We start from the raw sequence: 27294 nt of genomic DNA, 5'->3' as shown, positions 1-27294 counted from the left end.
GCCTGTGCAATTCCTTAAATTTTTATGTTTCCAAAATATTCCCTCTCATCCTTTTAAATTCCAGTGAATACAAGCCCAGTCGATCCATTGTTAGACCAGTAGTACTCCCACTCTATCTCCATCCTATTTCCTTTCTTAACTTTGACAAAATAAAATTACGTACCGCTTTCATCTTCAAATTCCACTTTCACTTCTTGCACATACTGGAAAGTTGTCAAGATGTTGATTGGCGTTCATTTAAATTTACATGCATTTTCCCGTTGTCTTCCTCACACAGGAATAATTCTTCAAATATGTACGCAATTCAGCCTGTTTAAGCCACTCGCATGTCTTACAACTTTCCGCACAAACGGTTAATTCATAGCTCCTGAGAACAGAAGGCCAAAGGGATACCCTAACAGATGTTCAAGATGAATAAAGGAACTGTGGTAGAGAGGAAATCTAGAACGTCACAAAACATTTTTATAAATCAGGAGGTAGCAAGTCAAAAATTCTTCATCTTGAAAATCTGGCAGGGGATTAGGGTTGATTTCAAACGTTGAAAGGAATTGATGGATTTGGGTAGAATTGGATTGGGAATCAAGGTAGGTCATTGCCACCCAGCTGGAGGAGATTGCTAGAAATGTAGATCAGTGGCAGAATGACCACCTCCTTCTTCTCAATTATAAACCAGGCTTTGTTACAGAAAGTGACACTGGACAAAACTACACAATCACGATCTGGACTTTTATTCAAAGCAAATCCTCATGTTTGTTTTCAGTGTACATTATAGCTTTATTTAAACAAAACAATCACATTTTACAAGTTACGAGAACAAATTATTTTGATACATCATTCCCCCGTCTTTCCAAAAAACAGTCGTGTGGGAATTCAGTGGAAACCGACATAAAAGGCATGTCTAAAAATCCAGTAATAAATCTAATTTTGCAACTAACTTAAATTTTAGGGACAATTAAATCCCCATTTTGGGAATTATGGGCGAACAAGTTACACAAGGTTATACATCCTGAGGAATAATAGTGCAAAGTGCCATGGCATTTCAACTCAAAACATACAGATAGATTCTGCACCCTTTGGCATAGATGGTCACTGACTCTCACCATTAAAAATGTTCGGGTAATTTCTTACATGACCATGTGAGGGGAAGAGCCTAAATTATTTATTTACAAACTGCCACATAAAGCTGCAATTCAGTCAGATGTTTATCTTTTTAAAATGCTGCCCGACAAAAGCCCCATTGTTGCAAATCAGCAATTCAGACATCAAGAGTTGAAAGCAGAAAGACTAACTGGGCCCCTGTATTAGAAAAGTGACATAGAATTTTTTTTATCCTCCTACCATTATTGTTCCCATTAAGGCATTCAGTGGTAATGCTGACTGTTTTGAATAATTTAGCACACTGCTTAAAAGGGCTTTGAAAACAACAAAAATCTACAACTCCAGGCTCTCTTTTATGTGTCAGTTACTGAATGCAACATCGCCAAAGAAATGACATTTAAATTGGGCACTTCATAAACAGTGAATCAATGTCAGGTCCTCAACGGTGGCTCCAATTGGTTCTAACAGTGTGTCATACAAGGAGCATTCTTTAGAATCCCATTCTAAATTGGTTTCATAATTTTTTTTAAATCATTTACACAAAGTATAATGCATAATTCGCAAAAATGATAATTTGACTTTGTAACCCCACCACACTTCCACTCTGCACTCCAGTTTGCAATGGATTAATTTTGGGCTTCCAAAGGTGTACACATCACTGAAGTCTTGGATAACAGCATCAATATTAACCGTGAATGAATGCGCGCACCCACCAGTTTCATGCCCTGGGAATTTCTTGAACTATGCCTAGCCAAACTATGAAAGTGTAATAGAGTTGGGAGGTAAATGTAACTAGTCACTAGTTATATGACTGAGAAAAGTACAGGTAGGATTCGGCAATCTCAAGCGTCTGTGGAAAAGTGTACATGCACCCTACATGCAATCACAAGATAATCTCTGCATAGCCAGTCAGCTAGCTATCAGGTACAAAAATTACCAATTCATTAGGGGCTGCCGATATTAACTTGAGGTGTAAGGACACCTCAAATAAAATACTCCTTCAGGCTGAGTAATGCGAGATAGCATTCCTAACGATGCAACTCTTGTCAAATGCAGGTCCACCATTTGTAGGAATGATCATTTGAATCGCTACAAGAAGCTCCAAGGGTATGAGGTAAAATGCATCAAGGTTAAAGCATCGGGACACAAGGAACTGCAGATGCTGATTTACAAAAAAGACACAAAGTGCTGGAGTAACTCAGCGGGTCAGGAAGCATCTCTGGAGAACAGGAATAGGTGATGTTTCAGGTCAGGACCCTTTCCAGGGTCTGAGAATGGGTCCTGACCCAAAACATCACATATCTATGTTCTCCAGAGATGCTGCCTGACTGACTAAGTTACTCCAGCATTTTGTTTCTTTTAATGTATAAGCGTAGACCAATCTGCCTGTGACATTTGGCAGTAAGCCCACTAACATGCTTGATGACACTGTTCTGGGATTTCCATTAACCAGATTGCAGCAGCAATAAGATAATTTTAGATATTTGTTGCCTAAATGATCAATTTAGAAAATCAAGAATGATTTTTAAATAAACTGGAAAATTCAATCCTGTCTAACCTATATACTTATGTAAACCCAAATTTTAATTCTCCCTCTATTTCCAGAAGGCTCATGATCAAAGCTCACCCTAAACCTAATAGTAAAAAGTGTTAGAGGAGCTTGTTGGGTGGGAGGGAGAAGGAGAGATGCAAGAGAAGTAGAATTAATGAGACAGCAGTTTCAAAGAGTTCAATAAACTGGTCTGCTGTGCAAAAAGATCCTCTCCAGTGCCTAGTAATTCAAGCAGAACGACTTCTGTGCAGCTTTCTGTTGGCAATGATAGCAAGCCCAACAACTATAGGGTTTTTTTTGGCAAGTTTGATGAACAAAAAGCCTCAGCAGTTAAGTTACTTGACAAGCATCCAGAGGAAAGTACAAATTCCATGACCAGCAGCTGAAGATTTTAAATTCAAGTAATTAAATAAATGCAGTACTTTAAAGAAAAATTTGGTAGCAGAAATAGCGACCATGAAATTATCGGACAGTCACAATAGGCATCTGGTTCACAAATGTCGGGCAGAGATGGAAATCTGTCACCCTTCCTCCATTCAGCTTTTACCCTGCTCTAGTCTCAACACAATCATGCTGCCTCCTCAGTACAGGGACCAAGTAAGGAACAGACAATAAATCCTAGCCTTATTAGCAATGTCAAAATCCATATCTCACTAATGGAAAAGACATTCAGCTATATGCTGGAAAAGCTTAAACTCCGCAAGTCAAAGTAAATCGAGTGCACTTAATAACCCAATTTAGAAAAAATATTTCAAATCTCTTCCAAAAGCAAACAATTTTGATATCAAACAGATGAGAACATTGATCAGATCTATCAAAGTTAAGGGACCATAATTCCTTCTTCCACCCACCAATAATTCAGTTCTATTGCCATTTCATAAAATAAACATCCCAATGTTTTCATCATTTCCGAAGTCCCAAGACTATTGCAGTGTTCAGAGATTGAAGTGTGTCACCTCCTTTCCATAATGAAGCAATCATTATATTACTATTTGTTGGTGCAAGCAGTGGACAAATTGACTGCCACACAAGAGCGACACTTCAAATGTACTTCATTAGCTGGAAAGCACCTTATGCCATCCAAAAGGGATGCCTTGTTCTAGCACCTTTTGCAAGTCTCATTTTGTTCTAAATCAACAGGAACATTCAAGTAATAAAAAGTAAAGCACCCATAGTTTAACTGACACTCAACTCTGTCTGAAGGGTCTGAAGAAGGTCCCAACCAGAAACGTCACTTGTCCATGTTCTCCAGTGATGCTGTCTGTTCCGGTGAGTTATTCCAGCACTATGTGTCTTTCTTTCTCTCAATTCTAACTTGGTCGTTCTGTTTTTAATGCCAAAATTCTACTAACACTTACTCACCAACCAAGCTCCTTTTGAATTACTATCAAATTAGATTAATTTAATTGATAGATTCCCAAAATCAATTAGTAGAAAAGTAGGCAACACGATATTCGCTTTACTGCACTTCAGAGCAATCTTAGTTCTTCATCCTCAAACTGAGAACCTACATCAGGGACTATCCTGATGATCAGAACTGTCCAGATTACAAACAAAGTCTGTTCGCATGGGAGAGCAGAATTGATGAAAGCAACAACTGAGGCAAAATGCAGTTTTATTCCATTAGCGTTTGTGGAGATGGGATTTTCTTTGGTTTCAAACCCCTGTGCACCAACCCACCCTACACAAAAGATTTAAAGCCACCAGACATGACCAGAAATCTACACATGGACACCCGAACGTGTGCAATGTGGAACCATTTTAAACCTCGCCAACAATCATCGGACACATTACAATGAATGCTGAAGTGCTCCAATTGATGGTACCCCCGGGTGAAAGACTTTCACAACCTCCCTCGGCCCTACGTTCCTCCGTGAGCTGTGGGCCTTTCACGTCTGTGAAAAACAGGAATTTAGAATCAATACAGAGGTATTCTACACATTCTAACTATAACATTTTGCGAACCTGGGGACTAAGTACCCAAAAGATGGGTTATCAGTCAACCCTTCTGAGAATGAGAATTTCCACCAACTTTCCATCAATTTTCCCCAAATGGTCTTCTTCACCAGCTCCTCCCAATGCAGTTTGAGCTATTCAAGCAGGGAGGCCATTGTAGCATTGTGCTCACCTGACCTCAATTACCACATTGAATCCTGCAAGCTCTTGGATAAGAAGGTCACTAATGTTAGAGAGCTGGAACTAAAACTAGGATCTTTTACAGATCTTGTCTGAGTGACCCACTAGCTTAAATTTGGGTAATTTATGCTGGTAACGCATTTAAAATTTCTGAAATAAAAGTTTACAAATTACTGCAATCAATAGTTAAGCCGTTTCACTTTAAAAGTTAGTTATTCACCAATAGTGCTATTTAAAATAGATTCATTTTTGAAAGATCAGAGAATTGAAGGTGATGGAGAGCTGATACCAGAGATGGGGTCTGGGGCAGATTAGTCACTGACGTATTAAATAGAAGGGCAGGCTTGAGGGGCCGAGTGGCCTGCTCCTTTCCCCATTTTTTCCAGTGTTATTATTCTTCAATAAAGTTCAATAACCTAATACATTCAAGATAATACAATCAAGACTCAAAACATTGTCCTAACTGTAAAATTAAGTACTCGTGCATTATTTGATTTCATTGCCTCAAATGCGAAAAGATAGATTTGCTTAAATGAGAAAAGGTAGACTGGAGATCCCACATTGGTCCACAAGACGAACACAAGACCTTGGGTTATAGATTATCAGCACAGTTCGTACTGTGTTTGCAACAGTGCAGTCCTCCATCTCAAGAGTTTCATTACACTTGAATTTTAAACTTTTAAGCTGCATGCCTGCCCAAGTCAAAGGATAACATGAATCACACAACTATTCCGGTAAACGTTTGGGAAAAAGAACTTTATCACAATTCAAAATCATAGCATTGCAAAATAGACTCGGTGTAGCTGACTGTCAGTCACAAAAATAAAGACATTTCAAAAGGAAGGAATAAGCACAAACACAAAATGTGATTGTACAATTTTTGTCATCAGAAAAAAAAATCAGTTTAAAGATTAAACCCATCATTTTTGTAGGCTCTGGAAAAAAACACTTTGGGACACTGTAGGGACATCTGTGCATTAAGTTTTCCCGCTCAGGGTTCAGTTCAATCTCCTGAATTATTGTCAATACAACACATGAAATGAAAGCTGATACATGATGGAACCAACTGGAAAGATGATCAGGAAAACAACATTCAAACAGCATTTCAAATTGCACAAGTAGAGCACGTTGCTGAAGAGATACACATTATTAGGAATAAAATCTTAGGCTCAAACAAAACTAGATGGTGCAATCAACTACAATCACATGAAAAGATCAATGTTAAATGTAGTAACATTTTCACTTAAATTAATTTTTAATTTTAAGGGATGCAATAATACAGTAAATTCCCTCATGGCTGAATGCAAGTCAGTATTAGATTCTTTAATTGATCCTCTCCCAAAATTATACATTTTTTACTCTATTCTGTATACCATTCCAAAGTGCCATGCAGAACCGCTTCACCCAAGACTCATCCACCTTCATGTACAAGATTAGTCTGAGAGACATAGGATATTTAGATATGCAAGGTATTACATTCCAACATAATCCAATCCTCGTGTAACCTTAAACATGCGCATTTCCTGATACACCTCAGTAAACTCATGCCCAGATCGAACAGACAAACCCGCACACTAACTGGGTGGCAGATGCACCAAACATTAGTTGTTTTGCCAGATATCCTTGAAAGAACCCATTCCTGAACTGTGCAATATTAACATGACAGCTCACATAGATGAAAAGTCATTTGAAGAGTTACATTTTGCACAGCTTTCCATTTCTTTACAAAAAAACACCTGGATTACCACAACACAACCCATTAACTCCAAGATTCTAGTAAAATAAGACTGGAGTGACTGGAGCCCCTCAGTGCCTGGATTACAGCCGCTCTTGTCACAAGGGCTTGATTTTCTGATAGTGTTCCAAGGTCTTGGTTCTATTGACCAGCAAACTATACGCCTTGCACAGGAACACCAAGGGATGTTTTACTAAAGAATCAGATGTGCAGCCAGATCAAGCACATGCAGCAATTGCAGTGCAGCAAGATTGCTCACCAAAAACAGCACCTCAGACTCTCTGGCATTGTCAATGGTCAGTAATCACATTCTCCAAACACACTGTACAAACTGTACACTCTTGCTCTTAACATTCCCAACTGCTGTAACACAGGAGCAATGAGACCTTCAATCTTAACTGCAACCCAGCATGGACGAGTGTGTGATAAAATAATATGTTCCTGCTCTTCACAGATGAAACCAGCTGTGCCCGAAGGGCAGACTAATGGTCATTTAAAAACTAATCCACTGACTTTACATAGAAAATGTGTTACCTGCAGCTCTGACTGGTATTTCCTTTAATTCTAGGCAATACGAGGGGAAAAAAGTTTGTAATAATTTATGATTAATTACCAAATGAATTCAAGGTTGTGATAGATGTTTGGCTATATATGGGAATAAAGACATCAGGCAGAGAAACAAAAAGGTCAATATCAGACGAACCATAATCTTACTAAATGGTGGAGAGGGCTAACGTTTGTGACCTGCTCCCATCTCTTATATTCTATTGTTATTGGAAGACAGAAGGTTTAATCTTCACCTTTCATTGGTACACCTTTATGAAAGATTACTTTTGTAGGCACTTTGCATCACACTGGCCTAGTTGACAAGTGTGCTGTAAGAAAACACCGATGGCAATCTGAATGGCTATGGGATGGGTTGGAATGAAGACAGGATAAGACAAAGCATACAATGAGCAGGCCAATTCCATAAACCAATGCGTTATGGACATACCTAGTACCAGTCTGGTAAAGAATCATCTGCATATCTTAAGAGTCAATGCAATTCTACAAATTCTTCTAAAGACTGAGGGATCTGACGTTTGTAACTGATGTTGTGAACTCTCACTGCTCGGGCAGCCAGGCACTTGAGGCTCATCTTCATCTGAGTCTTGAGGAGGATTTCGGACACACCGGTTGTGCTCCTGTCCAGCGGAGTCTTTTTCTGTTTGTTGGTCATGTCAGCATGGGCGCCGGCCTCCACCAAGCTGATGATGATGGCGTGCAGGGTGAGGAAGTCACTGATGGGGCGGTTGTACTGCACAATAACGTGCAGCGGCCCATTGCCGTCCTTGTCCACCGCATTCATGTCAGCACCGCAGTCCAGCAGCAGCTTGGTGACCTGGGCGCTGGGGAAGCTGCACACGTCGCTGGTGTGGAAGTCATCCACCGGCGTGCCAGAGTTCACCGCCAGGTGCAACAGGCTGGAACCTTCCCGGGTCCGGGGATTCAGGTGAACCAGCCTGTAGATCTGTTTGTTGATGCGTGCCCGCTCCTCATCACTGCACTGGGTTTTGGTGGAGATGCAGACCAGGTACAGAAAGGTAAAAATGTTCGATTCGCAATTGTCCATGGCAGCGTGGACGTCGATGTCCGACGAGCTTTTGATTCGCGACATGCCCCTTTCTATCTCCAGCACGCTGCACTTCAGGACATTCTCGATGTCTCTGGGCTTCACAGGCTCGTTCAGGTGAATCATCTGTGAGAAGACCTGAGCGAAGCGGAGGAGGTCTTTGTGGGTGTTGCGGTTGCCCTTCTGCCTCAAGTGCAAGGCGTGGAGCCACAACTTGATGCACTGCTCGAACTCCATACTGTCCGCGTACACTGCCCCCCTGTAGATGATGGGGTGCGAAACGTCAATGTTGTCGGGGCCCAGGATCCGCTCGCGGACAATCAGCCCTTCCATGTGAAGGGCGTCCCTGTCATGCCGGATGGCCTCCAGCTCCTGCGGCGTCCTGCTCTCCGTGCGCCCACTGTAGGCCTCGATGGAAGGGAGGGTGTCCTTCTCCAGCGGATGGTCAGGGTCACGGTGGCGCTCCAGCATGGCCAGGTACAGGTAGTGATAGGTCTTCTCGATGTCGTAGTTCTCCCGGTCGTTGGCGAAGGAGGCACCCAGCAACTCCAGCGCCTCGATGCGACCCGCGAGGTCACAGTCCACATGCGACAGCAGCAGCTCCACCACGTCGGCCTTGCAGCTCTCTGCCGCCACCTTCAGGGGAGTCATGCCGTGCCCATTCACCACCATGGTTGCCCGCCACTTCACCAGCTCCCTCACGATCTCCAGGTGGCCAGCTTCAGCCGCAAAGTGGAGTGCAGTAGCTCCGCATTGTGCCTTGGAGTTGGGATCAGCGTGCTGCTCCAACAGGTACCTGAGGAAACAGACCACAAGCTCTTAGGACCAAATCATTTGCAGGAAGCATGAATGAGCGGCTATACATGTCACCAATAAACACACTTGCCAAAAATAATGTTAATAAGATACTGAAAACAATAAGGCCAGGCAACATATGTAGAGTTTATTTAGTTTATTGTCACATGTACCGAGGTACAGTGAAAAGCTTTGATTGCGTGCTAACCAGAGAGTGAGAGACACAGAACCAATAGTCCAGGTCAATGACTAGGAAAGTTAAGAGACAAATGTTGGATGCAATGAAAATGTGGAAAGGAGAAAAGGGAATGAACCCAGGCAGTAAGGCAGGAGAGCTAATAAAGGGAAAAGGGCAGGGGTAATGGAGCTGAGGTGTCATGGGGATTTATAAATTATAGCAAAACATCGTTACTTCAGGAACTATGGAACTCAAACCCAATGGGCTGTAATATACATTCTCAAAAGTCACTCTACATTAGTCAGACAAAGCCAATAGTCACCATACAGCAAAAAAGAACAAACCTTTCTGCCCACTGTGTCTATGCCTGCCATCAAGTACCCATCTACACCCATTTTTTTAGCACTTGGATCATAGCCCTCTGTGCCATGGAGTTTCAAGTGTTTCTCAAATATTACTAAAACCTTGATATTGGTTGCCTGGACCGAAACCTTGAGAACACAGTCGCCTCTACTATGTTCTCAGGCAATTCATTCGAAGGTTTCAACAACCTCTTGGGAGGAAACAATCACTTCCTCACATCCCCTCTACATCTCCCATCTCTTGCCATAAACATATGCCTTATCAATAGAGACATCTTTGCTAAGGGTTAAAGTTTTTCACAATCTACACCCCTCAAAATCAGTTCATCCTTCAGCCTTCTCCAAATAATGGCAAAACAAACCCAGCTTGTTCTGCCTCTCCTCAACTGAAACGCTCCATCCCACATAACATCATCTGCAACTCCATCAGTGCAATAGCTCCCTTCCTATGCTGTGTAATCAAAACTGCACATTGTATGCCTACTCTTCTGTTACATGCTCTGGCAAATGAAGACAAGTATCATACATGCCTTGTTCACTACCTGCCTACCTCTGTTACTGCCTTCAGGGATCCTTGAACATGTAACATTGAGGTCCCTTTATTCCTCAGTACTCCCCAGGGTGCTACCATTATAGTAAATATTGGTCCTTGCCGCTCACTGCATTATTCCATTCCCATTTTACCAATTAATCCACATGGCTCGGTGGACAAAGATTACAACACAGCAGCAGCAATCGTTGCCTCATCTGCAAACATGCTAGTCACATCGCCATCGTATGTATGTTATAAACATCAGGAGGCCCGGCAAAGATCTGGGTTGTCTACGCTGGATCTCTTTTAATAAAGAGAACAGCAAAGTTTACAAAATTATTACAACACCAATATTCTCGCTTCCGATTCATACCCTAATGTACCCTTTGAAATGCAAATGCCACCATGGTTAAAATAGGATGATACCAGTCAATCTGCCCCCAATACAAATATTGATAATCAGTGCAGGGCAATTGCAGACTGTGACTTACATAACTCAGCATTTTTAGCAAGGGAGGAAAAACAGGGGAAATATTCATAATTAATCTTCAAGAACCCTTTGTTTATAGTGCACTCGTACTGAACAACTGTTCATCCCAGTTTTCTTACTAGAGCCACTGTTCCCGAGATTAATCCCCACTGGTTTAATTTAACAGAATGATCCAATAAAACACAACTTAACATGGTCCAATAGTAACTGCTGACAGGCTCACAGGTGTGGCATTTATTCGGGTAGAAATGATTTCACATGTTCACTCACAACCCTGGCACTGCATTTTGCACAGGAACTCAAATCTACTATTCTGTGATCACTAACAAATAATAACAAACATTTGTACTTGTGTCTTATCCATACACTCTCAAAGTCAGATTATTGAATTGTCACATCATTGGTAACACAAACAACAGCACTGAGGTTACACTCTGATGAGAGTGTCTATTAGTCTTATTTGCTAATTAGATTGGAATTACAGCCAAAATTACTTACATGTGGTTAATGTTTTGTACTACACAGATGGCATTTTAACAGTCTGTTGAACTGATTACATATTGTTTGACTCCAAATCCATACCATTCTAATTGATTCACAAAAATCAAATATATCCTCAAAGATACACTGGAGTTGCTGTGGTGTGCAGCCATCCTGTTGCCCAGGGTACACTGATGGCCATGTACTCAAATTTTCCATATACTCCTTCCACTCTACCAAAGCAATTTATACCTGCTCTGGGTTTACTTTTAGTTCAACACGGTCCATTACCTTTAATCTTTTACTTATTTAGTCTCTACTGTCATGCATCACAACTTTCCTTGCTCCGTTTTTCTCAATTCCACTTTTGCTTAAACATCTTCTACTGATTTAATGAGCTACCAGTCTGCTGCTTTACTCTCTTGCTCTATCCGATTCCCGATCTGTTGAGCCCCTACATCATTTGCTGATTTTATTTCAGATTTCCAGTATATTGGCTTGCATTAAAGATTTTGTAGTCTTCAAATCCAATTAATTCAGATAAAAACAAGGAACTGCAGATACAAGGAACTACCAATAAAGACAAAGTGCTGCTGTAACCCAGCAGCTCAGGCAGCACCTCTGGAGAACATGGATAGGTCACATGTTGGATTGGGACCCTTCTTCAGACACTCAATTTCCAGTGTCACCGGCTGGCTTCATATAGACAGTGAATACATCAGCCCAACGTGAATGCAAATAGATTCCATAACTTTCCCAAAAGATTCAACTCTATCCAGTCACCCCCTGAAACACAGGCCAGTCTGGTAGGCAGTCAATCTTGCAGACAAGTTAATTCATTTCAATCAGTGGCAACAATCTGCTGGAGGAACTCATTGGGTTGAGGAGCACCTGCAGAGGGAAATGGAAGTGAACTTTTCAGGTTGAGACCTTGTCTGGGACCCCGTGGCAGTCTAGATGACCCTGAGCAGCCTCCACAGATGCTGCTGGGCTCATTGAGATCCTCCAGCAAACTAGCAACTGGAGTCTCTTGTGCCTCCATCTTAATTTCAACCAGGGTTACCATCTTCAGGATATACACCACTTCAATTCCCCAGGTCCAATCACCACCTTCCAGGAAACGTAGGAAGCATAGAATCAGAGCCATTTGTGGTACCTTTGCCTCCAGGGCCATTTAGTTTAGTTTAAGCTGAGAGATACAGTGCAGAAACAGGCCTTTCAGTCCACCGAGTCCATGCCAACCAGCGATCACCCCGTACACTAGTGATATCCTACACACACTGGGGACAATTTACCATAGCCAATTAATCTACAAACCTGTGTGAGAAGGAACTGCAGATGCTTGTTTAAACCGAAGATAGACACAGAAGGCTGGAGTAACTCAGCGGGACAGGCAGCATCTCTGGAGAGAAGGAATGGGTGACATTTCGGATCGAGACCCTTCTTCAGACATCATCTACAAACTTAATCTACAAACCTGTACATCTTTGGAATGAAGGAGGAAACCAGACCACATGGAGAAAACCCAGGCAGTCACGGGAAGGGGAGAACGGAAAACGCCGTACAGCCAACACCCGTAGTCAGGATCGAACCCGGGTCTCTGGCGCTGTACGGCAGCAACTCTACCGTTGCACCAATGTGCCACCCTATTTAATCTAATGAGACTCAGTACCAAGGTTCACCAGTAATGGTCAACAGTACAAGGTGGGATAAAAGGCCCATACTAGAATGATCAGTGCCTTTATAAGCATAGAAAACAGGCAAAGGGATGGAAAATTTGTATTTGAGACTTAACACAAAGGTTCAATTCAACTCTGTACTGACAATGGTACAAGGAAACATTAACGTGTACAGGTTCTGCTAGCTCATCAGAAACACTCAAACGCAAATTGAATACATAATTGAAAACAGCAGGGTTCTTAGAAAAAGCAATGAAGTGATTACTGCTTCAAGTGCCAACACAAATACAATGAGCTGAATGACTTCCCGAAATTCTGCACATATCTATGATGTGGACTTTCATACAACAATTAACCAGGTCCCTTCCACCCAACTCATGAATAGTTACAATCTGCTGAAAGCATCATTTATGCAATTAAAAGTGGAGATTAATACGTGAATCAATCCTTCAACTCAAGCAACAGAAACTTGCTGAGACCACTGGAGCAATTGCAGAACTCGGGTTATTGACAGATGTTAGAATCACCACGGTCAGATGTGATAAACAATTCAACCTTCAGTGGATCATAAAGCAACAATTCAGTTGTACAATAAGGCAATCACACAATTTTTTGTGTTTGCTGATTAAATAAATGGCCTTATTAGATACTGAATCATACAAACTAGAAGATCTGAAGGATACTCTCTCTACTGCACTGAGCCAGCCTATTTTAACTCAACATTTCAAACACTGACAAATTCTTTTGCTTGCTTTTTGTGTCACAACTCAGGAGGAATCGGTGCTAATAAAAGGTAAGTATTAGAGGGGACAACTTCCTGCAGGCCTACAACTTCTAGTGCTGGCCTCTTGCATAATATTGCATTTGTTCTGACATCATCAGCAGCAACGTGAGCAAAAACATATTTATTCAGTAGCTTTAATCAAACAAAATACCCAGGCCAGTTTGGAGGAGTGTTAGCAAATAACACCAAGGTGAAGAGATTTAAGATTGATAAAATAAATACATTAAATTTCATCAAACACTTTAAAAGGAATAGAGAATATACAGTGCGTTCAGAAAGTATTCAGACCCCTTCACTTTTTCCACATTTTGTTACATTACAGCCTTATTTAAAAATGGATTAAATTCTTTTTTTTTTAAATCATCAATCTACACACAATACCCCATAATAATAAAGCAAAAACAGGTGTTTAGAAATTTTTGCAAAGTAATTAAAAATAAATAACTAAAATATCACATTTACATAAGTATTCAGACCCTTTACTCAGTACTTTGTTGAGGCACCTTTGGCAGCAATTACAACCTCAAGTCTTCTTGAGTATGACGCTACAAGCTTGCAACACCTGTATTTGGGTAATTTCTCCCAAACTTCTCTGCAGATCCCCTCAAGCTCTATCAGGTTGGATGAGGAGCGTCAATGCACAGCCATTTTCAGATCCCTCCAGAGATGTTCGATCGGATTAAATTCCAGGCTCTGGCTGGGCTACTCAAGGACATTCACAAACGTCACAAAGCCAGTGCTGCGTGGTCTCACAAGTTCATTACAAGTCTGTACATCGTTTATTTTATTTTATTTTATTTTTTCCGATCCGATTTCTCCGTTTATTTGGCAAAGTGAAAAATGCCGAAATCATGCAAAAGGCGCGGAAAATGGATTTTAAAAACGTGGAAATCTGCAGAAACACAGAAAATTCACATGCCCGAAGGACAATTCCTTCACCTTCACGGCTTGGTTTTTGCTCTGACATGCACTGTCAACTGTGGGATCTTATATAGAAGACAAGTGTGTGCCTTTCCAAATCATGTCCAATCAATTTAATTTACCACCGGTAGACTCCAATCAAGTTGTAGAAACATCAAGGATAATCAATGGAAACAGGATTTTCATAAGGTCAATTTTGAGTGTCAAAGCAAGTCTGAATATTTATGTAAATGTGATATTTCAGTTATTTCTTTATAATTACTTTGCAAAATTTTCTAAACAACTGTTTTCGCTTCTTCATTCTGGGGTATATTGTGTGTAGATTGATGATAAAAAAAAGAATTTAATCCATTTTAAAATAAGGCTGTAACGTAACAAAATGTGGAAAAGGTGAAGGGGTCTGAATACTTTCTGAGTGCACTGTATGTGGGTAGTTTGAAAATACTGAGAACTGCAGATTTTCACTAGGTATGGATTGTGTTAAAATGCATTTTACCATGAGGTCAAAATTCAAATCAATGTACTCAGAATGGGAATAAATCTGAATAGAAAGAAAAACCACGTGCAGAACGGAGCAGAGTACGTAATCTGTGAGAAGAGCTTCAAACATGTTAATTATCCCATCCCTCGACTTTGCTTACTGCTATACAGTTTTACAGGCCTACTGGACCCCTAATACACATTTAGGAAACCCACCATCCCATTCAAATGGTTTACTGCCAGTGTGTGATGATGTAACTGCAATGGAGAAGTGGTGCTGGGTTCTAGACAGAGCTACCCAACTCAAGCCCAGCTACGCATCCAGGTCAGATTGGTTCCGCCATAAAAGGACTAGAACGTCCTTGAACTCGAGTCAGGCCATCTCCGCAAACTATATAATAATTCACACCTAGTAATTCACACCTTGTCTGAAGAAGGGTCCTGGGTCTCTGGCACAATGAGGCATCAGTTCTACCAGCTGCAGATTGGATCTGAGATTTTAATCAAATTTCAATTTTAACACCCAGCAGATCACTTATCTAGGAACATGCCTGCTCATCCAGAAAACACGATTCGGGATTTCGAGGAGAGGAAGAGAAACAACATTTAAACAAACTGTGTTATAGTGGGGATGGGGAATAGGGGGGGTGGGAAGAAATAATTACACAAAATGTCCCTTCCCCTCCATTTAAATAGTTCAAATTGCAACGCAGTGTTGATTTAGGGGAGGCACAAACAGAACAAATTCAAAACAGCTGATAGAGATTAAAACTACTCCTTACAACACCTACATCTATTCAAGATTCAAGATAGCTTTATTTGTCATCCAATATTGGACGAAATTCAGTCACCCACAGTCCAACAATAAAGGCATTAAATAGGCATTAAAATTACACAACCCCAAAACCCCCCAAAACATAGGCATTAAATAGGCATTAAAATTACACAACCCCAAAAACACACAAAAAAAGAAACATCCATCACAGTGAGTCTCCTCCAGTCCTCTCCTCACTGTGATGGAAGGCCACAATGTCTTTCCCTTCTCCTGCTGTCCTATCCCGCGGTCAGGTTGTTGTGGTTGGAGGCCGCGCCGGACGGTCCGCAGCGGCCCGAGCCTAAGGCGAGTCGCAGCCGCTCCCGCAGCCTCCGAAGACGGCCGGCTCCGCCGATGATAAGTCCGATCCGGGGCGGGCGAACACGCTGCCGCTGTTGCTGCACATCGGGGCGGTCGTGGCTCCCGACATTGAAGCCCCCGCCCAGCAGAGAAATATCCCGCGGCCTATTTTAGGCCGCGCCGGACGGTGAAATGTCCGCGCCCCAAGCCCCGCGATCCGGGGCGGGCGAACCCACTGCCGCTGCCGGAGCTCCCGATGTCGGCATCCACGCGGCCCAAGCCTAAGGCGAGTCGCAGCCGCTCCCGCAGCCTCCGAAGACGGCCGGCTCCGCTGATGGTAAGTCCGGTCCGCGGGCTCTGCGAACCGGAGCCCTGGAGGCCGACAGCTCCAGGAGTTGGGCCGATGGTAGGCCGCAGCAGGAACGGAGACAACACCCAGAAAACAAAGGTCGGGTCTCCGTTCGGAAGGGACACCTATTTACAATGTTACAGTTCCCCCCCTCCCCCCCACATACACACACAGTACACAAACGCAAAAACACCACATCACAACTACAATTAAGACAAAAAAACAACAAAAACACAAAGACAAATGGACCGCAGGTAAGCCGCAGCTGCTATGGCAGCGCCGCCATTTTGGATGACAAATAAAGCTATCTTGAATCTTGAATAGATGTAGGTGTTGTAAGGAGTAGTTTTAATCTCTATCAGCTGTTTTGAATTTGCTCTGTTTGTGCCTCCCCTAAATCAACACTGCGTTGCAATTTGAACTATTTAAATGGAGGGGAAGGGACATTTTGTGTAATTATTTCTTCTCTCCCCCACCCCCCCTATTCCCCATCCCCACTATAACACAGTTTGTTTAAATGTTGTTTCTCTTCCTCTCCTCGAAATCCCGAATCGTGTTTTCTGTTATAACAGTGGTAAAGTATGGCTCTCAGATCAAATGGTTTAAAATACCTTTCAGATAATTTCCTCAGATCAATTGTGAACAACAATTTGAAGTACAATTCTATTATCTTTTAAAATTAAAATTAATGACTTTTGTAAATTAATCTAAAGCTCGAAATCAACTATTCATTATCTTGGGCACGCAGATTCAATGCTCCAATTTTTTTTTAAAAAACTCTGCCACTTGTGTCCTAACTTCCAAGTCCCATTCCCCCAGCACATCTCTGACCTCATTTGGTCTCAAAACCTAATGGAACAGCCATGTTCATTACTCTGACTAACCCGAGCTTCCCCAGTTCAGAATGATCCCCACCTTTCTCTGCTCTGCCATCGGTGGCATTCATTGCCATGGCCTTCAGCTCTGATTATCTCTACCATGTAAACTACTTCCTCAGTACAATATCGAAAGCTTGCATTTTAAAAAAGATATAAATACACACTATCTTCTGCCCTATTATCTTTTGTACCCTAGTATTAAATTCTGGCTGGCTGGACTCATTTAAAGTGCCTTACTAGGTTTAGCTTAGAGAAACAGCATAGAAACAGGCCCTTCGGCCCATCGACTATCATGCTGACTACCATTCACCCATACACTAGTTCTACGTCCTACACATTAGGGACAAATTACAGGAGCCAATTAACCTGCATGTCATTGGAATGTGGGAGGAAACCGGAGCACCTGGAGAACACCCACTCGGACACAGGGAGAACGTACAAACTCTGCACAGACAGCACCCAGTCAAGGTCAAACCCAGATCTATCGCGCTATGAGGCAGCAGCTCAACTGCTGCGCCACTATGTATGACATCAAAATGGCACAATATACATGCATGTGTTATTGCCATTGTACCAGGCTTGAAACACCAAGCACCAATAACCATCTGCTCCAACAACTTTACTGTGTAGGAGGGAACTGCAGATGCTGGTTTACACTGAAGATAGACACACAGTGCTGGAGTAACTCACCCGAAATGTCACCCATTCCTTCTCTCCAGAAATGCTGCCTGTGCCAGAGTTACTCCAGCATTTTGTGTCTACCAATAACTTTACTATTGGCAAGAGCCCCTGGTTTACACTCAAGGATTAATCCAGCAATACTGAATATGTTGAGAAAGAGTGCACAGGTGATCATAGCACTGATTGACAGATAATTTTTGGCCCGAACATTATTCAAAGCACTCAGACATTTGGTTCATATTATGTTATCTTTTATGTTCCACTCAAGGAGGCTTGGTTTCAAGGCATCCAAACAAAAAATAGCATCTCCAGCAATTCAGCGCTCCATCAGTATTTACACACCAGCCAGAATTGCATCTGACAACCCTGGAGAGTAGTGCGAATCTATAGAGCCCTGATTGGAGGCAAGTAAGCGAATATTCCTGGCATGTAAAAACCAACACACCAGCACTCATAGATAGAAGTTCCCAGTGTTACGTAGTTATGTTGGAAACTAAACCGATATGCATTTAACAATCGGAGAAATCCAATACTTGTTTTGCCAAAATATTGAGTGGATTGGTTATCCATTTCGAAATTGAGATCTTGTTGCATTAGCTGGACATCACATCATGCATTATAAGTGCCATGAAACACAATCCCATTCCTATGTGCCGAAGATCTGCTAGATGAACAGAGGCAGAATGCTAAGAGGACAAGGCAAATACAGAGAAAGTACACCATTAATTTTATGCAAGTTTAGTAAAATCAAGCAGCAAAACTATTCGATTCACGTGCAATGTTAGAATATTGGTGTTTATAGCAGGTAAGCCAGGGCAGTGATGTGTGCCTGCATGTGAATCTCCCACAATAAGTAGGGTTGTTCTGCTATAATGTGTATTTCCACAACTTGAATTGGATAGAACAATAAATTAGATAATACTAGACCAAGTGGACACGTTGGTCCCAAACCTCTCCTGCATTGGTGCAGCCACCCTCTCCTCCCCCACTCCCCTCTCCTCCCCCCTATCCCTCCTCTCTCCCTCCTTCCTGCCCTTCCCTCCTTCCTGCCCCTCCCTCCCTCCTCCCCCCCTTATCCTCCCTCCCTCCCTTCCTCCCTAGGAGATAGATTTAAATGTTAAAATGTGAATAATTAAAAAAATATAACACCAATTTCAATGAAACTTCTTCCATTAGCACCAAAAGGACTAAATTTATTGTGCTATCGTGTACCGTTTTGGCTGCAGTTCAGGAACAAACAAACGATAGTTTTAGTATATAGATCATTTGTAACATGACAGCCTAATTGGTTATAAAGCTATTTCGATCGAGAACTAGGGAGGCACTTAAAAGTTTCTTTGGAAATATCTAAGCAGAAAATAAGTTGCCTTGGGGTGAAAAAAATTTCTCATGTAAGTAGCCTTCCAAAGTAACAAGACAGCACTGTCGCTTAACCACAGTCCATCAGTGTCACCGCAGGAGGCCATTAAAATTGACAAGCATCGCTTCTGTAATCACTGGTTCAACCATACTGTATTGAACATTTTTATCTTGCAGGAATAGGTACAAATAGCTATCAAAAAGGTCTGTATTTTTGATAGTCCTGCAGGGAAAAAAATAAGTTATTGAGTGTGACACTCTAGCCTTAACCCCCCTTCTCGTCACTGACACCATAGTTTTGATATCTATTTTCCGCTGCATAGGGTTTCTTCAAACACACCTACCAGGTTATAGCAGAACTACCTGCATGTTAAAGTCCAGGCCAAGGAACTGTAGTTAAGTTAATAATTTGGAAAGAAAACAGTGTCTGTACTGGTGGCCAACAGCATGGAAAGTCCAGCCGAAAGTCACTAACCAACAAGCAGTCCTACACCAATCTAATTTCATTCTCCCTTCATTCTTAGCACCAACCCCTGTGCTTCTAGATGCTACCAATCACCAAAGTACAAGTGGCCAATTAACCTACAAATCTTTGGCATGTGAGTGGAAACTCGCACAGTTGGCAGGAAGAATGAGTAAGATCTGCACAGATAACACCAGAGGTCAGGACTGAATTTGAATCGCTGGAACTGAAGTAAATACAAATCAGATGAGAGAATCTGCTGTTGTTCCCAGCCCAGCCTACAAGAAGGGCAGCATGGTGGAACAGGTAGGGCAGTACAGTGGTACAGCGGTAGAGCTGCTGCCTCACGCCAGGGACCTGGGTTTGATCTTGACCTAGAGTGCTGTCACTGCGGAGTTTGTACCTTCTCCCTGTGACCACCTGGAAGCAAAACTTGGGAATGTGAAAGTGCTCAATTGCAGAAACAAAATTTTGTTTTGTTTAGTTTAGAGATACAGCATCCAAACAGGCCCTTCAGCCCACCAAGTCCACGCTGACCAATGATCACCGGTACATTAGTTTGATGTTATCCCAGTTTTGCATCTGCACACCAGGGGCAATTTACAAAAGCCAATTAACCTACAAACGTGCATGTATTTGGAATGTGGGAGGGAACTGGAGCACCCGGAGGAAACTCACATGGTCAAGGGAGAACGTACAGGCTGGGTATAGACAGTACCCGAAATATGATTGAACCCGGGTCTCTGGCACAGTGAGGCAGCGACTCTACTGCTGCACCACTGTGCTGTGCTGTTGTGGCACATACCGAAGCGGTCTTTCATTTCATCTGGAGTTCCAAAATTGTTTAGTTTAGAGATACAGCGCGGACACAGGCCCTTTCAGCCCACCGGGTCCACGTCGACCAGCGATTCCCGCACATTAACACCATCCTATACCCACTAGGACAATTATTTCTTACATTTACCAAGCCAATTAACCTACAAACCTGAACGTCTCTGCAGATTGATCATCCCCAGAGACTCGATGTATAAATCTTCAGAGAAAGATGTAACATTTGTGGCCCTCGTTGTGATGGCTATCATTGAGTGCAGCCACATCAAGCTGTGCAATGTAAATACACTTTGGCCAGTCTGAAGAAGGATCCCAACCCGAAACGTCAACTATCCATGTTCTGCGGAGATGCTGCCTGACCTGCTGAGCTACTTTATTTTGCAAACCAGCATCTGCAGTTCCTCGTTTCTGCACAAGGAGTGTGCAAATATCAGGTATTTTGCTGACATTCTCCATCTCCTGTGTTATGCAGAATAGATCTGAAACATTACGTCCAGTTGGAATAAACCTCATATAAACGTTAGAGCACCTTTGGCTCTCGTCTGCCTGAAATGTCCTTGAGGCACAGCAGGAAAAGGAGATGATGGATCCAACCCCCAGGCAATTTTTTTTAATCATTTGGTAGAATGCCTTATTGTGTGAACTTTCAAACAAGCAAAAGAATCTTGCTTTACAAATAGCGAGAAGGAAATTGCACATGGACACAAAATGCTGTAGTAACTCAGCAGGACAGGCAGCATCTCTGGAGAGAAGGAATGGGTGACGTTTCAGGTCGAGACCATTCTTCAGACCGATGTTAGGGGAGTGGGTGGTACAGAGATAAAATGTAGTCGGAGACAGTAAGACTGGTAGGAGAATTGGGAAGGGGATGGAGAGAGAAGGAAAGCAAAGGCCACTTGAAGATAGAGAAGTCAAAGTTCATGCTGCCGGGGTGTAAGCTACCCAAGCGAAATATGAGGTGCTGTTCCTCCAATGTGTGTTGGGCCCCTGACAATGGAGGAGGCCTAGGACAGAATTGTCAGTGTGGGAATGGGAGGGGGAGTTAAAGTGTTGAGCACCTGGGCGATCAGGTAGGTTTAGGCGGACTGAGCGGAAGTGTTCAGCAAAACGATTGCCGAGCCTGCGCTTGGTCTCGCCGATATACAGGAATCCACACCTGGAACAGCGGATACAGTACATGAGGTTGGAGGAGGTGCAAATGAACCTCTGCCTCACCTGAAAAAACTGTCAGGGTATTGCACAGTTGTGAACACAGCCCAGTCCACCTCACAAACCAGCCTCCCCGCCACCACACACACCCCATCCCCAATCGACTCCATCCACACTTCTTATTGCCTTGGGAAAGCAGCCAACATTATCAAGGACCACTCACACCCTGGTTATTCTCTCTTCTCCCCTCTTCTGTCGGACAGAAGATACAAAAGCCTGAAAGCCTGAAAGCAGGCATCATCAGATACAAGAACAATTTCTTTCCCGCTGTTATCTGACCCTTGAACAGACCTCTCATACGCTACAGGCAAATTCTTGATCTCCCAATCTACCTCATTGCAGCTCTTGCACTTTCTCTATAGCTGTGACACAATATACTGGGTTCAGTTTCTTTCTCACTCTTGCACTACCATGATGTACTTGTGCATTGAATGATTTGACTGGATATCACACAAAGTTTTTCCGCTATATCTCAGTACATAGAATAAGCTATTATCAATAAACCATCATCCAGCTCTTTCTGAAATGTCTCCAAGGTCCGGACAGGGCCTCAGTGGTCCTTGTTGAGATTCACCCCATATGGTAGTGTAACACAACACTGCTCCACAGAGTATTCCCAGGGTTGACAGAGACAATCAACTGAAGATGGAGGATTAGCAACTCAAAGCAAAATGTACTTTGGTCTTGCCTGAATTTTGCCCGTCTTTCAGTCTAAAGAGATGTCCACCACCAAATGTTGCCAAGTGGCATTAAGTGCCAAGGAACACATTGACGCATGGTGCAAATGCTGCAAGGCTCTATGGGGAAGGGGGTCACCATTTAAGGCTCTCCCACCACTGCCCACAGAGCAACGGGAGAATGTGGAAGATTCACTCATCGCTCACAGTATGTAGGATTTGGTTGAGAGGAAGATGAGCCAAACGTGGCAGGTGGGACTAGTGTAGAGTGGGCATCTTGGTCAGCATGGGCAAGTTAGGCTGAAGGGCCTATTTCCATGCTGTATGACTATGTGAAAGAAAGGTTGAATTCATGCTAATAACGTAAATCTTGTAAGCAAATAAAACAACATGTCTTTTACTCTAAATAGCACAAAAGAATGTTGTGTATTATATATTTGCAACTTTTATGAATAAAGTATTTGAAAAAGATGGTCAATAAATGCTAAAAACACCCATATTCTGTGGATGGAGATTATATATACAATATACAAAGAATTTATAGAAGGAATAAGTTTATTCCAGTGTTGATTTACCCCATGATTCAAAATGAAACTGCAAATTTCAACACACACTTTGACTCATACGAAAGCATCATCTGAAGTATTGTACTCCAGAAGAGGGATTTGTACTTACAATCTCTGACTCAAACGGCAACCATGAGCGGTAGTGAACACTCTGCCAGCATAAGATTTTAAACAGAGGCAGGATAATTTCATATATGAAAGTTCATTAATTGTGCAATGTTCAGTTAAAGAACAACAACTCTAGTTTAGTTTAGAGATACAGTGCGGAAACAGGCTCTTCTGCCCACCGTGTCCATGCCAACCCACTACCCTACACACACTAGGGACAATTTTTACAATTTTACTAAGCCAATTACCCTACAAACCTGGACGTCTTTGGAATGTGGGTGGAAACTGGAGCACCTGGGAAAAACTCATTCATGTCATGAAGAGTACGTACAAACTCCATACAGACAGCACCCGTAGTCAGGATCGAACCTGGGTCTCTGGCTTGGTAAGGCAGCAACTCTACTGCTGCGCCACTGTGCCGCCCCTTCACCCCACTTGGTACAAAGCTTCCTGACCTAACTGTTTCGCAGAGTATGGTCCCACTCTTGCTAACTCAAGTTATTTAACTGTTGAATGATGCAATCATCTGAAATGAGCAATAATTAAAGTACATTTCCTGCACTTGTACACAAAAAGAACCAGCAATCCCATCAAGTCAAAGGATGTCCTGTTTGAAGCAGACCATCATAATAAACTAAAGACTTAAAAAGCAGTCGTCGCTCCCCCCCCCCCCGAGAGCAAAGGAGATTTGGTGTTGAAATTATGAGAGAAACAGTTTCCACAGGCAGGGGAGTTGGTAACCAGAGGACACAGATTTAGGAATCTTGGCAAAATAAGTGGATTGGGGTTGTGGTGGGTCAGAAGGGGGTTGGGGGCTGGGGGGAAGGAGGAGAGGAAAACTTTAAGTTTGAGCAGTGTTATCAGAAATGCTCTGCCTGAAAGGATGGTCAATGCAGACAAGGCATTCAAACTAGAATTGGAATGCTCAGGAAACGATAAAATAACCACGACAGGCACAATATCAAAACGGCTCCTACATTGTATGATTCTATACCACGTCCACAAAATAGAAATCTCCCAATAATGTGCAAAAGCTAGCCACTGAAAAAGAAAACTGAAACCTAAAATGAAAGTGATAGTTTATCTTTCAAGGAAAGGACATGCAATATAAGAAATCAATGCCAAATAAGTGCATTGGGCATGCCATTAAAGATCTGAGTGTTTTTATTTTCATATATTAATAGAACATGTTCTGTAGAGAGCTTCAAGCAAACTGCAGACACCGACTATATAATTGCCATCCAAGTGGATTCAAATGACAGGCATCCAGTAATTCTATATTCAACCTCAGAGTAGCAAGTGCAACACTTGTACTCCTCCAAATTAAAGCAAACCTTTCAAAGATTTAAGTGTCCCCATATTCCCCCTATTGAGCAGTTCCTGTTTCTCACCAAATACACCTTGACTTGTTCTTGAGCTAATCAAGCCTCCCCTCCCCCCCACCCGGGATTGTTTTAACATCTTTCTCGTGGTGTTTTCAACCCACTCACTTATATCTGCCCAGAGTGCTTACTCCAGATTCATCTACTTAATCTGTCTCTACCCTTTCCTCATCCCAGGCCCATGTCCAACTTTAAACCAACTCCTGCCCCTGTATCTAACTATCAGTTACCAGGCTTTGTCCCATCCCCACCTCTTTTCCAGCTCCCCCCCACCCCCCCCGGCTAAAATCAGTAAAGTCAGTCTGAAAACGAATGCCAACCCAAAATGTTGTCTATCCAATCCCGTCACAGATGCTGCCTGACCTGCTGAGTTCTTCCAATACTTTGTGTTTTACTGAAGATTCCAGCATCTGCAGTTCCTTGTGTCTCCTACCTTCCACCATCCTGGTTCTGTCCTTGTTCTGGCAGCCCTTCCTCCTATGGCTGGACTCTTACCACCCAGATACATCTATCGTCCCCAAGACACATCCTCTCCACGGGAAACCTCTTCCCCTTGACCCTACCCCTCGCCGCAAGCTATCTCTTACCCGGCCATGCCTCCCCTGCACCCCCTTTCAGCCAAGTCTTCTTGGCTCTGCCCCCCCCCCCCACCGAAAACACTTCCTGCTGACCCTGCCTCCCCCTCCTCCTTGACCCTGCCTTCCACCCACCACCCTCCTCCCCTTGACCCGAGCATGCTCCCCATCACCACCTGTGACCCTGACTCTCCCTTAGCCCCACCACGACCTGTGACGCCGACACCCTTGCACCCAAGTCGCATTTTCTCATTGACCCCGACACCCTTCCTCCACCACCACCTTTTCTTTGACCCTGCCACTCTCCCCACTCGCCTTTGATGCAGACACCCTCCCACCCAGTGTAGGAAAGAACTGCACCCTCCCACGCAATGTCCCTCTTGACCCTAACACCCTCCCCTACCTCCTCCCTTTAAACCTGACCCTCTCACCCACAGCCACCTCTACCCCTTGGCACCAACACTCTCCCCCACCACCCCCTATAACTGTGACACTCTTCCTGACCACCACCTTTGAAGCTCCCACCCAATGCCACTTCTTCCCCTTGGCCCTGCCTCCCCCACCTCTTTCTTCACCCTGACACTCTCTCCATCACCTTTGACCCAGACGCCCTGCCATCGCCTCTTCCATCATGCTCCCCCCAATGCCACCACCACGTCCCCATGACCCTGACACTCTCCCCCGCCACTCTTTCTCCTTGACACTGCCTCCCCCACCTCTTTCTTCACCCTGACACTCTCCCCATCACCACCTTTGATCCCGACACGCTCCCCCACCACTCCTTCCCCCTTGACCTGAACACTCTCCCCCACCACTCCTTCCCCTTTAGAAACATAGCAAAATAGATCCAGGAGTAGGCCATTCGGCCCTTCGAGCCAGCACCGCCATTCAATATGATCATGGCTGATCATCCAAAATCAGGGCCCTGTTCCTGCTTTTCCCCCCCATATCCCTTGATTCCCTTAGCCCTAAGAGTTTATATCTAACTCTGTCTTGAATACATCCAGTGAATTGGCCTCCACTGCCTTCTGAGGCAGAGAATTCCACAGATTCACAACGCTCTGGGTGAAACACAAAACCTTTGAGCCAGACACAGTCCCCTGCCTCCCCCCCCAGGCCCCCCTTCAGGCCTCCCTCCCCCAGGCCTTACCCACCTGATCACCTGGCTGTGGCCCTTGTAGGCGGCGATCATCAGGCAGGTGTTGTCGTACTTGTTGGCGATGCGGATGTCGGCGCGGTTCTCCACCAGGAAGCGTACGATGTCGAGCCGGCCGTCGAAGCAGGCGGCTCGGAGCGGCGTGGAGTTGGTGGCCGTGGTGTGGTTGACGTTGGCGCCGCCGCCCACCAGCAGCCCGACCACGTCCAGGTGCCCGGCGCCGGCCGCGCACCACAGCGCCGTGGCGCCGTCGATCACATAGCCGTCAAAGCGGACGGTGCCGGTCTGCTCCGTCTCCACGCCGTAGTGCTCCAGCAGCAGCTTCACCACCTTGGCGTGGCCGTTGCGGGAGGCGGCGATGAGCGGCGTGGCCCGCTGCCCAGGCCCAGGCCCCGGCCCGACACCAGGCCCCGGGCTCACCTGCGCCAACAGCCGCCGGCTCTCCACCTCCGAGCGGTTGAGCAGCAGCGCGGCCAGCGTCAGCGCACGGCCCTCGCTCGCCGCCTTGTACACGTAGGCGGCCAGCGACTCCATCAGCCGCCCTCGGCTCCCTGTCTGCCTCCCCATCCGCCCGCCATCGCGCCCGATCCTAGCCCCGCCCGCCCGGCCCGGCCCGGGCCTCTCCGCCGCCCACGGCAAGTGGCGCCTCCTCCCGCGCCGCGCTGTGCATCGCGCAATCTGCTCCGGGCACCGCCAGCCCGCGCCGTGCACCGCGCAACCCGCTCCGGGCGCCGCCAGCCCGCCCGCCTGCCGTTCCGCCTCCCCCCCATACACGCACCAAACACTGGGGGACAGGAATACAGGGGTCTCCACCCCAAACGGCACCCAGTCCTTCTCCCCACAGATGCTGCCCGTCCCGCTGAGGTACTCCAGCTTTTTGTGTCCATCTTCATTTAAACCAGCATCTGCAGCTCCTTCCTACACTCCTTACAAACCTTCTCCCCCCCCCCACCACCACACTACTTATAAACTCCCTCCCACACTCCTTACAAACCTTCTCCCCCCCCACCACCACACTACTTATAAACTCCCTCCCACACTCCTTACAAACCTCCCCCTCACAAATCTCCTTCCCCCTCACTCCTTACCAACTTCCTCCCTCTCCCTCCTTA

The 27294-nt window shown here is 44.2% G+C and overlaps 1 protein-coding gene across 2 annotated transcripts; it reads right to left on the bottom strand.

The window, feature by feature from the left end:
- Positions 1–707: 707 nt before the first annotated feature.
- fem1b (fem-1 homolog b) lies at positions 708–26852 on the bottom strand. Of its 2 annotated transcripts, XM_078427416.1 has the most exons (3): positions 26181–26851; positions 7516–8929; positions 708–4545 (listed from the first exon to the last, which is right to left on the bottom strand). In XM_078427416.1, exons 1-2 carry the CDS (start codon positions 26747–26749, stop codon positions 7558–7560), a joined length of 1941 nt encoding a protein of 646 aa, XP_078283542.1. In that variant the 5' UTR covers positions 26750–26851; the 3' UTR covers positions 708–4545; positions 7516–7557. The 2 variants fall into 2 exon arrangements, with proteins under 2 accessions (XP_078283542.1, XP_078283543.1); XM_078427417.1 differs by having other exon boundaries at positions 708–8929; positions 26181–26852.
- Between the last annotated feature and the right edge of the window lie 442 nt (positions 26853–27294).

This window comes from Rhinoraja longicauda, chromosome 33 (assembly GCF_053455715.1).
Source record: "Rhinoraja longicauda isolate Sanriku21f chromosome 33, sRhiLon1.1, whole genome shotgun sequence".
Classification (NCBI taxonomy): Eukaryota; Metazoa; Chordata; class Chondrichthyes; order Rajiformes; family Arhynchobatidae; genus Rhinoraja; species Rhinoraja longicauda.
This window is presented reverse-complemented; position numbering and strand designations above follow the sequence as displayed.